The 15441-nt window shown below is 34.1% G+C and overlaps 1 protein-coding gene across 3 annotated transcripts in view; it reads left to right on the top strand.

Annotated features, from left to right (window-relative positions):
- Positions 1–15441, top strand: part of LOC132127712 (tetratricopeptide repeat protein 28-like) — a 270207-nt gene that overhangs the window by 246497 nt on the left and 8269 nt on the right. For all 3 annotated transcript variants that reach the window (XM_059539755.1, XM_059539754.1, XM_059539757.1), the window contains 4 exons: positions 4328–4505; positions 11400–11540; positions 14548–14692; positions 14938–15117. In XM_059539755.1, the coding sequence (XP_059395738.1) occupies positions 4328–4505; positions 11400–11540; positions 14548–14692; positions 14938–15117 (644 nt within the window). The remainder of the gene's footprint in view (positions 1–4327; positions 4506–11399; positions 11541–14547; positions 14693–14937; positions 15118–15441) is intronic.

Here is a 15441-nt window from a genome sequence, read left to right as displayed (position 1 = left end):
ATATGGCTTCCTTTTTGCATGATAGAGCTTTAGTTGGCATCTGCTGATGGCACGGCGGATTGTGTTTACCGACAGTGGTTTCTGAAAGTATTCCTGGGCCCATTTAGTAATGTCATTGACACAATCATGCCGATGAGTGATGCAGTGTCGTCTGAGAGCCCGAAGACCACGGGCATCCAATAAAGGTCTCCGGCCTTGTCCCTTACGCACAGAGATTTCTCCAGTTTCTCTGAATCTTTTGATGATGTTATGCACTGTAGATGATGAGATTTGCAAAGCCTTTGCAATTTGACGTTGAGGAACATTGTTTTTAAAGTTTTCCACAATTTTTTTACGCAGTCTTTCACAGATTGGAGAGCCTCTGCCCATCTTTACTTCTGAGAGACTCTGCTTCTCTAAGACAAAGCTTTTATAGCTAATCATGTTACAGACCTGATATAAATTAACTTAATTAATCACTAGATGTTCTCCCAGCTGAATCTTTTCAAAACTGCTTGCTTTTTTAGCCATTTGTTGCCCCCGTGCCAACTTTTTTGAGACCTGTAGCAGGCATTAAATTTTAAATGAGCTAATTAAGTGGATAAAATTGTAAAATTTCTCAGTTTAAACATTTGCTACGTTATCTATGTTCTATTGTGAATAAAATATTGGCTCATGTGATTTGAAATTCCTTTAGTTTTCATTTTATTAAAATTTAAAAAACGTCCCAACTTTTCCGGAATTCGGGTTGTACATATATATAAACATACATATATATATATATATATATATATATATATATATATATATAATTTTCAATTCTTTCTTTTTTCTTACATTTTCATTTTTTATTATGTTTTAGCAATCATAAGGTATGTTTAATTAATTTTAAGTAAATTTAAAAACTTACATGATTTAACAACAATTTATTTATGTTTAATAAAAGTAAAGCTTTTATCATCCTAATCTTATTTTTTATTCTGTTTAATTCTTTTAAAAAAAAAATTTTACTTAAAATTTTTGTCATTTTTTAAATTTTAAGTTAAATTTTAATAAACAATAAGCATGTCTTAAACAGTTTAATGAAAATGTATTAAATATTTAGCAAATAAAAATGTTTAGGGCCCTATGAAATCTTTTTTTTCAAATGTAATTTTTTATCAAATTGAATCCTTCTGTTTTGGAATACAATTGTATTAATAAAAAAGAAACATGTCTAAATAATGGAAATTATAAAAAGTATACAATTTAACAACAATTATTTAAAAGTTTGATGAAAATGTAATTTTTATTGCCCTATACCCAAGCCCATTCATTTTAATTAATCTAAAATGTATCAGAAAATCAGAAACTCTGTGTTGTCTTATTTATTTTTAATATTAATCTTTTTTTCCTTATTGCAATTTTATCAGTTGTATAGGCCTGCTATTGATTTATTTTGATTTATTTTGATTTTTTTTAAATAATCCTATTTAAGTTAGTTAAGTTAATAAAAAAAAATATTCTGTTTTAAAAGCTATGAAAATTTGATGTCAGCTATTTTAAGCCATTTACTCGAAAAGTTTGGTTGAACCACATCCTACAACAAAGAAACAATTATTTGATCAAATCTGGAGTTGCTTTCTATGTCAGGATCACACACACACACACATGCACATGCTCAGTTGATCGGTGTATTTGTCGCTGTCGTATTCCTCACACCTTCTGTTCCCCGCGGCTTCATTGTGCCGCCTGCTGTTTGGTGAAGCTGATAAAAAGCTGTGAATTAATGCAAAGCGGCAGTACCACCTGCCTCTGTAATCCCACCCTCACAACCACACACTCCTAAAACACACACTAAGGAGTTACCGTTTTGCAGTTTTTAATTTAATGCTGTTTAATTTTAATACTTAGTTAAATTTCAGTTTTACAGACATGCATATATTTAATTATATTATGGTATATTAAGTTTTTTAATGTTTGATATATGTTTTGTATATTTGTGATGTATTTTTTCTTTAAGGTTTATGTATGTATGTATGTACATATAACATTTTTACATTTTATATTCATAAAGCATTTAATTTATATATATATATTAGGGGTGTAACGATACGCGTATTCGGATTGAACCGTTCGGGTACGAGGCTTTCGGTTAGGTACGCGGTACGCATTATGGACCGAACGGTTCGTTGGACTAATTAATTATATTTGGAAAATAAAAAAATTGTGAAATATAATGATATGCGTTCAACAAGGTAGCCCAATAACCCAAACGACGTAGCAGGCAACGCCCCTGACACCCCCGAAGAAGAAAAAAACACCAACTTATATGTTTATGTTAGGCTACTCAGTCAGGCGCTCGCTCACTCAGTACGCGCTGAAGGCTCGTTGCAAAATGGCTAATGCGTTTAACAGACCAGAAATAGAAGATCCTCCAATAACCAACAGGTCTGGTGTTTGGGTGCACTTTGGATTCCCTGTAAGCTATAATGGTGATGGCAAGAGAGTGGTGGATAAAAAAAACAACGATATGTCACATCTAGGGTACACCAGCGGGAATACTTGAAACATGTCAACTCATTTACGCCGACATCACCTTAGTGTGTCAGTATCTGGGAAAAGACGAAAAAAAGGAGAAACATACACGCAACAAACTATCCCCGCAGCATTTAGACAGACATTTCCAACGGATTCAAACCGGGCAAAAGACATCACCACGGTGATTGGTAGGCTACATTTACGTTATAGCCGCGGATATGAGACCTTACTATTTACCATTCATTCTATCATCACCATTATAGCTTACAGGGAATCCAAAGTGCACCCAAACACCAGACCTGTTGGTTATTGGAGGATCTTCTATTTCTGGTCTGTTAAACGCATTAGCCATTTTGCAACGAGCCTTCAGCGCGTACTGAGTGAGCGAGCGCCTTACTCTGTAGTGGAAAACGTAGGTTTTAAGAACATGCGTAATGTAATTGACCCCCGTTACAATATTCCTTCAGGAGCTCATTTCAGACAGACCGTAATTCCTGCTTTGTTTCAAAAAACATAAGCCCTATAGAGAACCAATTGAGTAAAAACACACTCAATATAAAGAGTTATAGAGTTCCATATAAAAAGTTACATCTTTGTATTTGTTCATAACTAATATAACATTGTCATTTTTTTTTATAAGGAGCTGTTTTTGTTTTATACAGTATGCTGCTAAGAAAACAACATAGAAGATGGGTAAAGAATAGCTCCATCATTGTTCAATGTAAAAAAAAAGAAACATACTTTGTTAGTTTTAATAAATAAAACATTTTTTAAAAATCATGGAAATCTATCTGCCAATTTTTTCTTTTTGCTGTACCTAAACCGTGCCGAACCGTACCGAACCGAACCGAACCGAACCATGACACCAGTGTATTGTATCGAACCGAACCGTGAATTTTGTGAACCGTATTACCCCTAATATATATATATATATTTTAATTTATTTATTTAGGCCGTTTTCAGCATAATTTATATTACATTTACATTTTGATAATTTTATTTTATTGTTTTAAATATATAATAATATTGAAAAAATTGTGTGTGTGTGTGTGTTTGATTTTATTATATTACATTTTATATTTTAAATATGTATATTTTATATTTTTATTTGTTTATCCCCCTTTTTCAGATTTTATATTTGTTTGCTTATTTTTATTTTTCATAGTCATATTAAAGCTAAATATTAAGCTGACAATTTTATTTATATGTATTTATTGATTATGTATTTTTGTGTATATATTTATGCAACATACTTTTAGTTTCAGATTTTTTTATAAAAGACTCATGTCAGCTTTGAAAATATTTTTAAATCAATCATTTCCATCTTAGTTTTAGTATACTGAGATACCCTGCACATGCACACATCTTCATCTCTGTGGACTTGAAGCTCATTTATTTATTCCAACCTCTGTGTTTTGTAACAGAAAGACAAGCTCATGCAATGAAACAGACGTATGTCTGAAAGCGTGGAGTGCTTTTGCTCATTTACAATATTCACCTAACAACATTTCAGCCTCTCGCAGGAGAGCGCTGACCTTGCTCGTGACTCTATACGTTATTCTAACTTCATTATTACGCAAAGCATGTGCGTTGTGTCTGAACCACTGACGCTCTCAGGAGTTTGAGAGCATTCGGTCCAGCCTGAACTCTACTGGATGATCGTCTTTTACATCTGACCTTTAGGTTTGATCATTTAAAGATTGAACTTTACCATTTGTGAAATCACAAAGCTTTTATAGTGCACTACTTTTATAAAACATCACCAGCAGCAATATTCACCATGATCACCATTATCTTTCAGATTTCATCTCTGCTCTCCGTCTCACAGGTATCCTGAAGTTTCATGAGGTGTATCTGGGCGAGGGCGGGTCGGATGGCAGTACATCAGACTTCCAGGAGGGCGGTGGTGGCTCTGTGCCCGCGGGTGGCAGCTGTGGAGGCTCGTCTCTGGAGCAGCACATCAGTAACGCTCGGGAAGCTCTGGGTGTGGATTCATACTACAGCAGGTGAACGCTTCAATCACACAGCCTCCATACAACATGATCACCTACACACCGCAGCTACATTCTGATGTCAGGTCACCTTTTATGTTCCACTTTATATTCCATTCATTTATGAAATATATTCAAATCATTTCTGACTGTTATTTATGGTTTAAAAGGAGTTTCTCAACTGATGTATTCTGATGATGTAATCTAGGCCATTGCTTGGTTGTTGCTAAAGTGTTTTGGGCTTTGCTAGGTTGTTGCTAGGGTATACTGGATGTTAGGCTGTTGCTTGGTGGTTGCTAGGGTGTACTGGATGTTTGTTAAGCCTTCATTAGGTGGTTGCTAAGTTGTACTAGATATTTGTTTGGGCATTGCTAAGAGTTTGCTACGGTTTAATAGGGTGTAATAATGTTGCAGTGTCTAGGTGGTTTCTAGGGTGTTCTTAATGTTTGTTAAAATGGGTTTCAAAGGATTCATTTTTATATTTTAAATTGTGATATATAATTTCTGATGATTTCTAAAGTGTGATAGAGAAAAAGGCAACAAACTCCTGTTATGATGTAGATTTTTGAGGGTTCACTCTTGTCATAAATTAATCTATTACTTTTCCTACATAATTTTTAACAAAAAAGATTGGTCAAATATCTATTTAGGAGTCTTAGACCTTTCCAACGATTTATAGTTTGTCATGATTAGATTAGGAGTTAACTGTAATATAGTGAAGTAAATGTAGGCAGCCCACCGAGGGGCCAGGTGGCAGCTAACAGGTTAAACTTTGCAAATATATTTTCACAGAACACTGTACAACATCATGTTACACCCTTTGATCTTCTTATTTGTGTAAAATAAAAGTAAATTAACTAAGCAGCATTTTGGTAAATGTCTCTGTTTCTGTTTGTTTTATGGTTTTATAAAATATGGATGGCTAGGTTGAAAAGCAATACTGAAGAATATGCTTTTCCCAACTAAAATGTTACAGTAGAAGTGACGCACAGCGCTGCTGTGTTCGTGTTAGTGTAAATGTCTGTATCCTCCTAAATATACCCTGAAGGATGCGGTCCTCAGAGTGTGCACGTGTGCGCGTTCATGCCCTGCAGGAAGCACATCTCAGCGCTCACCGATGCTGTCATATGCCGCGGCAGGACTGGAGGCCAGAGCGCACTGATCTCTGGCTCTCTGGCGCTAACCGGGTGGCAGCTGAGGAGTCACTCACCTCTCGCATGGAGGAAGCAGTGCTGGTGTTGAGTTCACTCTAACATGCAATTAGCTGAAGACGCTGGCAGGTTTGGAGAAAAGGCAATGCAGAGAGAAGGACGGAAGAAAGTCAGAAGCTCTTGGTGTGAATTAAGCAGCAGCCTGAAACAAAGGGCATTATTCTACACTCGTGGAAAGCTGCCGGTGCCAGTGCATTAGTCACTAGAGGTTTGATGGCTTCTCCCAGAGAGCTCTGCGCTCATCCCTGCCCATTAAAGGATAATTTAGCGCTTTACTGAGGGGCTGCGAGCAATCTTTTCCACTTGGTTGGATGCAATATGCCACCTTTGAAGACCCCATTCATTGTGCAGAAAGAAAGAGGCACGAACAGGAATTGTGAAACCCACGACCGGCTGCAATATGAACGATTATGGCTCGTTTAGCAAGACCTGTTCCATCCTTTAGTTAAGTAGGATCTGTGCGTGTTGATGACTGGAGTGCCGCTCGTGAGATTAATGCACGGATTGTTCATGTGACTGGTGTTTGCCCATGCAAAAAAAAGGGTGGTTGCCAGGACGTTACTGTATAGTTGCAAATTAAACCATGCCCCAGTGTTTTATTCTGGTCTCTAGATATAATGGATATGATAGCCTGTTTTCACCTCTGAGTAGAAAATTATGAGATAAGGTTTTTTTGTAAAAAAAAAAAAAAAAAAAAACATTTATTGTTATTATTATCATTATTATTATTATTAATGTTGAAAAGAACTGAGAATATTTTTTTCAGGTTTTTTAGGGGTGATAAATTGAAAGAACAGCATTGTTTGTTACATTTGTTACAGTTACATTTATTTGTTACATTTATATTATTTACATCAAGCTTTTGAATGGTATAGTATTGTATATTGTTATTGAAACTTCATAATGTTTCACTTCATTATACATTTAGTTGGGAATTATAGTTTGGAAAAAGTCTTTGGAAAAAAGTCTTACTAGTAAAATGTTTACACGTTATGTGAAAACTATAGTACAAGTATATAAATAAATAAAAAGAGGCTTAATCATGTTTATGATCTCTGCTGAATAAAGTGCTTCATTCTTTTTTTCTGAGGAAATCCATTTCTCAAATCCTGAGGTAATCCACATCACATCTTTTTGGGGTGAATTATGTCTAATTTCTCTCATCGCGAAGCAAATAGTAAAATAAAAAGAACTTGAAGAACAGTCTCGCTGCGTTGTCTTCTGTTGTGTGGCGTATTCAAGCCGCGCGCTTCAGTGAAACATTAGAATCTGAATAGAGCGTTCAGCGCGGGGGCGTGGTCACATTAGAAGATAATGAAGGGAGACATGAAAAACAGAGATCGCGTTGTTTTCATATGGATTACTTTATCACAGAATATTATTTTTTTGTATACAAAAAAAGTAGACCCTTTACAGATTTGATTGATGTATTGCTCTTATCTGTACGATCAAAACTGAAAGTGTAGTTTAACTTCTTTTCGGGGGTTATCAGGAGAAAATGCCTCATAGCGCGTATATGCGTTAATCGACTCTAGAGGGTTTAATCAGAAATATAAAGTAATATATTTAAGGTATAAAATCATATTATGATATATATAGTAAGTTATGGGGAGTCATTGTAAGATATATTGTAACATAATGAGACATATAAAGTCATTTTAAGAAATAAGCCATAATATGATATGAAGTCATGTGATATATTAGTATTAGTATAGTAATATTATGTGATATACTGTATAATAATATTATAAGATATATTAATACCTAATTTATGAAAGGAACACTGAAGGAGGTGAAAATCATATTTCAAGATATGTAAAGTCATATTTTGACATGTACAAAGTCTCAATGTAAGGTATATTGTAACATTATGAGATACATGAAGTCATAATGTAAGGTATATAGTAACATTATGACATATATTAATTCATAATGTGAAATATGAAGTAATTTGCCTGTTTCATCATCCAGCAGGTGAAAATCATAAGCCTTATTATCCTCTTTAACATGACACATGATTTGAGGAATCAAATGTCTGTGGCACAAGTGTTACAGGAAGACTGTATATATGGTTGAGAGTTTGATCATATCATTAACACTCAGTATGAGCGGTAGTAACAATGATAGATGACGTAGTAAACACCACTAATTAGGGCATTCCACACTACAGTGTCTAGTGCTTTCCCAGGTCCATTTGAGTTTGTTTGCTTGTCATACAAGCTGTGGTTTGAGTTATGGTTCATAAACCAATTCGGCCTAATTTGCAGAAATTAACTGCTGTTGATGATTTATTATAATTTGCATATTACAGACTAATGCATTCTTATTGCTGCTCTTCTCAGCAGAAACAGCTTTCAAACGCATCCGCCACAGACAAAATGTTCAATTTTAGTAGCTGGTAAACAGCTTCTGTCTGTGCTCACGGTGTTACTCCAGAGGCATAATCAAACTCAGACCCAGTGTGAACAACCTTAGTTAACCTACCTGATCAGGTTAGAGAGCCGCTCACTATAGGAAGGTTTTCCTTTCAGAGCATCCTCACATATCTCTGCCTGCCACACGAGGCCCACTGCGCTGTCTCCACATCTGAGCCATCTTCATTTCCAATGCACGCTTCCCAAACAGATCGGCCTGGGGCCGCATCCACAGCAGCTCAGGTTTGGGAGAGCATGCAGACAGGTCACAGATGCAAGCGCTCGCCCCACGACTGGGTCAAAGCCTGTCACTTTAAGCCCAAACATATGAAGAGCAGATCTCATTCTCCGGCTCCTCCGGTGCTTTTCATTTCTGGTTGGCACCAAAATTAGATTATTCCCATCCTACAGGGTTGTACCCTGACAAAGAATTAAATTAACATTTCAACAGGATTTGGGACGGCTTCCATCTCAAGAGGGAGTGCAATGGGAGCCGGAACATGTTTGCAGAGATAAAAAATGCAAAACGAGAAGAATGTTGGTGCTCTGACATTTTGGAATAGTTCAGAAATCTAGGGAAGAGGATTAGCAGACGTTCCATTTAATTTTTAAAGCAAAAGGCTTAAACAAACACGCTAATGAGCTATTCAGACGTCTGTAGAACATTCAATATATAGTCAATGTAATAAGATGAGTCATATTGTGAGTAATGAGAATAGTTATGAGATGGAAGTAATATTTTGAGATATTTAAGTCAATATGAAATGCATTGTCATATTTTGAGATATGAAATAAATCTGAGATACGAAGACATATGATATATATTCAAAGCGTATGTCATTGTGAGATATATAGTAACATTATGAGATATATTAAGTCATATTTTGAGCTACGAAGTCGTTTTGTGACTTAATTTAGTCATATTGTGAAATATATTTATAGCATATTTTGTCATATTGTGTAATATATAGTCATATTTTGAGATAAATATGAGATATGAAGTCATGTGATTTATATTCATAAGAATATGAAATAATGAAAGTTAAATTTTGAGACAAAACCATATTGTGAGATTCATAGTAATATTGTGGAATATATAGGATCCTGTTTTGAGAAATATTAAGTAAATATAAAATATGAAGTTATATTATGATATATAGACATATTATGAGATATATAGTCATATTTTAAGAAGTATGATGTAAATGTGAGATATCAAGTAAGATGTTTGTAGTAGTATGAGATATATAGTCATTTTGAGATAAAGCCATATTGTGAGATACATAATAATATTGTGAAATTTATTTTAGTTTCTGTTTTGAGAAATATTAAGTCAATGGGAGATTAGTCATATTATGAGATATATAGTAATATTATGAGATATAGTCATATTTTGAGAAATATAAAGTTAATGTAAAATATGAAGTTACATTATGATATATAGTCATATTATGAGATATATAGTCATATTTTGAGAATTAGGATGTAAATGTGAGATATCAAGTAAGATGTATGTAGTAGTATGAGATATATAGTCATTTTAAGGTAAAGCCATATTGTAAGATACATAATAATATTGTGGAATATATTTTAGATCCTGTTTTGAGAAATATTAAGTCAATGTGAAATAGTCATATTATGAGATATATATAGTAATATTATGATATATAGTCATATTATGAGATGTATAGTAATATTATGACATAGTAATATTTTGAGAAATATTAAGTTAATGTAAAATATGAAGATACATAGTCATATTATGAGATATATAGTCATATTTTGAGAAATATTATGTAAATGTGAGATTTCAAGTAAGATGTATGTAGTAGTATGAGATATATAGTCCTTTTAAGATAAAGTCATATTATGAGATATATAGTAATATTATGATAAATAGTAATATTTTGAGAAATATTAAGTTATTGTAAAATATGAAGATACATCATGATAGATAGTCTTGAGATATATAGTCATATTTTGATAAATATGACGTAAATGTGAGATATCAAGTAAGATGTATGTAGTAGTATGAGATATGAAGTTATATTATATATAGTCATATTATGAGATATAGTCATATTTTGAGAAATATGTTATATATATGTTAATGTGAGATATCAAGTGAGATGTACTGTACAATATGTAGTAGTATGAGTATATTGTATTATGAGGTTTATAAAGTTATATAGAAATAAATAAAACCATGTTGTGACATATATAATAATACTATGCAATATATAGTCAAATTGTGAGATATAATGACAAATAATGTTGTATGTTGTATATATAATATGAGAATATATAGTATTTAGTTAATGTGAGATGTGTAGTAATATTATGCTAAACATTCCTATTTTGAGATATAGTAAGTCATAATGTTAGAATTCAGATTATGCATACAGTAATATGAGATATATAAATTAAACTTTTGAGGTATAGGGAAGAGTATAAGAAGACGTTCTCTTTCATTCTCAGAGCAAAGTGCTTAAACAAACACACACTAACAAGCTATTCAGGCGTCTGTAGAGCATTCGAATCTCTTCATACCAACATGGTTTAATGCCATCTGATAATGCGTCCAAAATAATCAACGGAACATCTGCGTCGTGCATTAGGTGCAAATGAAGCATGTTTTGTGTGTAATTGAGGTGAGGTGGATAAAACCTTATTAACCCAATAGAGGAATCCAAGTGTGTCGTCTCAGATGAGTCAGATTACTGGAGAGATCAGTTTTATCATTAAAGCTAATCAGAAAAATTTGCTCACGTGTTCTCCAGATGCCAAGAGAGACTCGTGAATAATTATCTGTGATTGTGGCTGCCGTTGTGCTTGAGTTGTTTGTAAAATTGTTTCTGTTATTTTGCGTTGCATCTCAATGGACGCCGGGAATGAAAAGTCAACAAACGTTCATGTCTGGATATAAAAGCCAGTGTGTTTGACAGCTGTATTGATAAGTGGGAGCGTTTCATCGCTCAGATGTTGTGCTTTCATCACTGAAGAAACTTAATTGAGTAACCAGTTACGTTTCATTCAGAGAAATAAAAAAAGACACAAATGAGTCAGTAGAATCAAGTATTTCACGGTGTTGTTTAATAATCGACTATATTATTTGGCAGAAGTGATGTTTATAGTTATTATTGTCGTTTTACATTGTGTAATTATTTATTGAACTTGTTTTTTCATCAAAAAAAGCAAGAAAGCCGAATTCATCTGCAGTAATTGTACCATGTTTTGTACCCAACAGCTTCCCTGAATAAGTCACATTATGTTTGGTGTTTCAGAGCCTGTTCCAGCAGCGAGACGGAGAGCGAAGCTGGAGACCTTTTGGACCAGCAGTTTGAAGAACTGAATAATAAACTCAACTCAGTGACTGACCCGACCGGTTTCTTGAGGATGGTTTCCAGAAACAACCTCTTCAACAGGTCAGACGCAACATTCATCATATAAAGTAGCTCCGAAATCTCCGAAATTAAGTGTTTTTGAGACCTAAAAAGTGAAAGTTGAAAGTGAACGAGGTCAAAATTACAAATAAACACCAGTTTAAAAATGGGTTAAAATGACTCACTTGCTTTATTATAAAACTTTTATATTATGTTTTAACTAAAGAAATCCACCTTGAGTTAATTAGACAAGTAGTGATCAAATGTTTAATAAGCTTTTCCGTCAAGCTCCAAAATTACTAATGAATGTGTCATAAAATTGGTAAAAATGACTCACAAATCACAATATTCTATAGTCTTCTAAAGTCATATGAGACACATGTGACGAACAGATCCCGATTTAAGTGTTTTATTCCCTGAAAATACATATATTAATGAGAGTTGATGAGAAATATAGATTTAACAAGATTGCGTAGCATCATAACACACCAGAAAACCTGAGAAACCCATCATTTAAACATTTTTCCCATTACACTGGTAAATAGTTTTTTCTTGTTCTAGATGTTATTTTAGAATTTTAAAAAATCTAAAAAGAGAAAGCAGATAAAAACCCAATCAAACACCTTTATTTTCAAACATGCTTTATATCAGTTAAAGAAAACAATTTTTAACACTGGTTTCAATTTCGAATTAACATTTATTTTTATATTTTCAGAAAAAATAACTAAGCAATTAGTAATCATGCTCATAATGAATCTATTTTTCTCAGTCCACTGGCAAAAAAAGAATGAGCTTTTCTTGTTCTAAATCTGACTCGTTTTAATATTAACCAAAATAAACCATTTGGTATTAATCTAAATAAAGAGAAACCACTTAAATAGTGAAGAAAAAGCCATTTGATCGGGTCTTTCTTCAGTGCTTTATGATGAAAAATAAAATAAAAAATTCTCAGTCAATTGACAAAAAAATAAATAAATAAAAAGCAATTTTCTTTTCCTAGATCTAGTTCTTTTTTATATTAACCGAAATAAACTATTTGGTATTAATCTAAAGAAAGAGAAACCACTCAAGTAGTAAAGAAAAACCCCAATCAGACACTAAATCATTAAGCAATTAGTAAACATTTTGCTGCTAATGGATCTAAACTCAGCTCAGACGGATGATAATTATAGAGCCGGTACGGAGGGAAAGAGTCCTTCACATCCTGATTCATTAGGAGAGAAAGAGAGATGGTTATTAGCACTGAAAGAAGAAAGGACAGCTAGGACAGGAACTGCAAGCGAGGTTGTGCGGTGCGTTGTTAAAGACGGGGTCAGAGCGGTCATCATTAGAGCTCTGCTCCTCATTAAGAGCTCTCAGCGCCGCACATCTCTCCATATTCATTAAAACAAGAGCGCCGTTCACTCCTCGTCTGCCCTAATGAGCACGCACCACACGTTAAACCAACAATTCAGTTAAAAAAGATGATTCTGGTATCGTTCACTCACTTTCTTCGCAAACAAGGAGAATTTTGGAAGAGTGTCCTGCTCTTTTAAGTGCAGTGAACATGAAGCTGCAGAATGACAAGTAAACATCACTAAAGTGTCTTCCAGGTGGTTAAAAATCTCTTAATCACTATATTTTGTCATAAACGATAGATTTGTGTGAGGAACAGACCTAAATGTAAGCGTTTTCTTCACTGAAAATCCACGTAAGGTTTCATGTGACAAGTAGTGATCGAATAATTTATTAAAAAGATTTAACACAAAACAATGATTCATAAATGAATCAGATATTTATGATTTTTGTTTAAATGGATCCGTTGGCTCGTTCATAAGAGTTCATGAGACAAGTAGTGTTTAAATGATTCATTAAAAAGATCCAATGCAAAACAATATTTCATTAACGAATTTGGCATTTATGAATTCATGTGAGATGGATATTTTCAATGAATCGTTGGATCCAGGTTGCAGAATCGCTGAACAAATATTTATTTAGCTATTTTGGTATTTATTAATATTTAGAATTTAAACATTTAAACAGTTTGATCACCCAGCTAACCTCCAAACGCAGGCCAGAGTTTATGAGAAGCCGAGACCCTCGTGTGTGTCTCTTTGATAAATGATAAAGCACTGTGACAGGAAGTGGGAAGGATGTTTTCCGGGAGCTCTTCGGTTTCAATAGTGATGGCGATTAGTCCTGGAGTATGTGGAGTCATTACACCTACACAGATTCTTTAATAACGAAGTGTTTTGATTGTGGTCTGCAAGGTGATGTGTGGCTTCTGTCTATATTTCAAGAGATCCACAGTGACATGTTCCTGCAGGACACACAACTGATTAAAGCAATAAACCACAGTAAAGGGCTTCTGTTTGACACACCATGGAAAAATCTCCAAAACACGGCTATATGATAGCTATGGCTATATCATAAATGACACTAATGACCATTTCATAAGATAGTAAACACAATAAACTATCAGTTATTCTTAATTATTTTAATAAGTATTATTAATATGTAATATAACACTATATGTATTGTTACTGTTGTAATTCTATTTTTATTCTAAGAGGTCCACATTGACCTCTTTTAGTAGCACATTTTGTTACCCTGTTTTATTTAAGATGTTTATTTAATTGAAATGGCTTTCTGGGTGTTTTTATTATCTCAACTGTCCATCTTTGACATGAAACACAAACGTTGAAAAAAAATTAAAAAAAATAAATATACAAATAAAAATAAAAATGCTGCTGGTTTTTCAGGTGAACAGCGCCCTCCGGTGTTTCAGTAAATAATAGAATCTGAGATGGTGTGATGTCACTTTATCTTCTCTCATATGTCACTATGAGTGTCTCTGAAATAGCACACTACAGTTTTTATGCGGAAAGAGTCTGCATACTGTATTTCCACTGTGATGAATGAGCTGGATACGGGATTATCCATTATATTTGGCAGCTCTTTCCGGAGTTATTTTGATCCGACTGCCAAAGGTTCCAAAATGACTGCATGCTGCTTTTTTAGCCATACAAGAAGTACTGGCCGCTAGTGTTTGATGAGTGTGTTATTTCAGGAGCTGTCAGAGTATGACGAGTCTCTTCAGTAACACGGTGTCTCCGGTGAAGGAGGGCTCCTCGTCTCTACCGCGCCGCACAAGTGCCCTCAGCAAACCCCCGCTACGAGCCCTTTACGACCTGCTCGTCGCCCCGATGGAGGGGGTACGACTGCACCCACGCTTCAGAAACAATTACACATATTAGTCAGTCACTAAATGACCGTTTCTTAATTGGTTTGTAGAATTGAGTATATATTTAATGTAATACCCAGGGTTTTATTTTATATTATTTTGTTCTGCTACCCTAACGTTGGCTGTTCTTTTATTTGTCAAGCTATTTTATGATGCATGTCCAGTGCTTCTTGGCTGGTTTGGTGTAGTTTTGAGTGTGTGATGTGATGTCTGCAGGGTCTGATGCACTCCAGCGGTCCGGTCGGCAGACACAGACAGCTGGTTCTGGTTCTGGAGGGAGAGTTGTATCTCATCCCGTTTGCTCTGCTGAAGGGAAGCTCGTCTAATGAGTATCTGTACGAGCGGTTCAGTCTCATCGCCGTCCCGTCCATCGGCAGTCTGGGGAGCACAGCCAAAGTAGGCCAGTGTTCATTTACTAGTATTTATATATTATTAAAGTGTTTATTTATATCAATCAAATGACACATTTTGTGTTTGTTTTATTTCTATTTAACTTCAATTTATATCTATTTCAATTTTAGTTTTAGTGATTTTAGGACTTATTTTATTTCAGTTACATGCCAGGGCAGCATTTCTGTTTTTCATCTAGTTTTATTATCTGTTTTTTTTTCTAGTGTTCTAGTTTTTCAAATATTTTATTTTATTAGGTTTATTTCAAATAACAAAAATTATTTTTAATAGTTTTAGTTTTCCAACAGTGATATATACTACTATATGACT

The sequence above is a fragment of the Carassius carassius genome, chromosome 45 (assembly GCF_963082965.1).
Source record: "Carassius carassius chromosome 45, fCarCar2.1, whole genome shotgun sequence".
NCBI classification, from domain to species: domain Eukaryota; kingdom Metazoa; phylum Chordata; class Actinopteri; order Cypriniformes; family Cyprinidae; genus Carassius; species Carassius carassius.
This window is presented reverse-complemented; position numbering and strand designations above follow the sequence as displayed.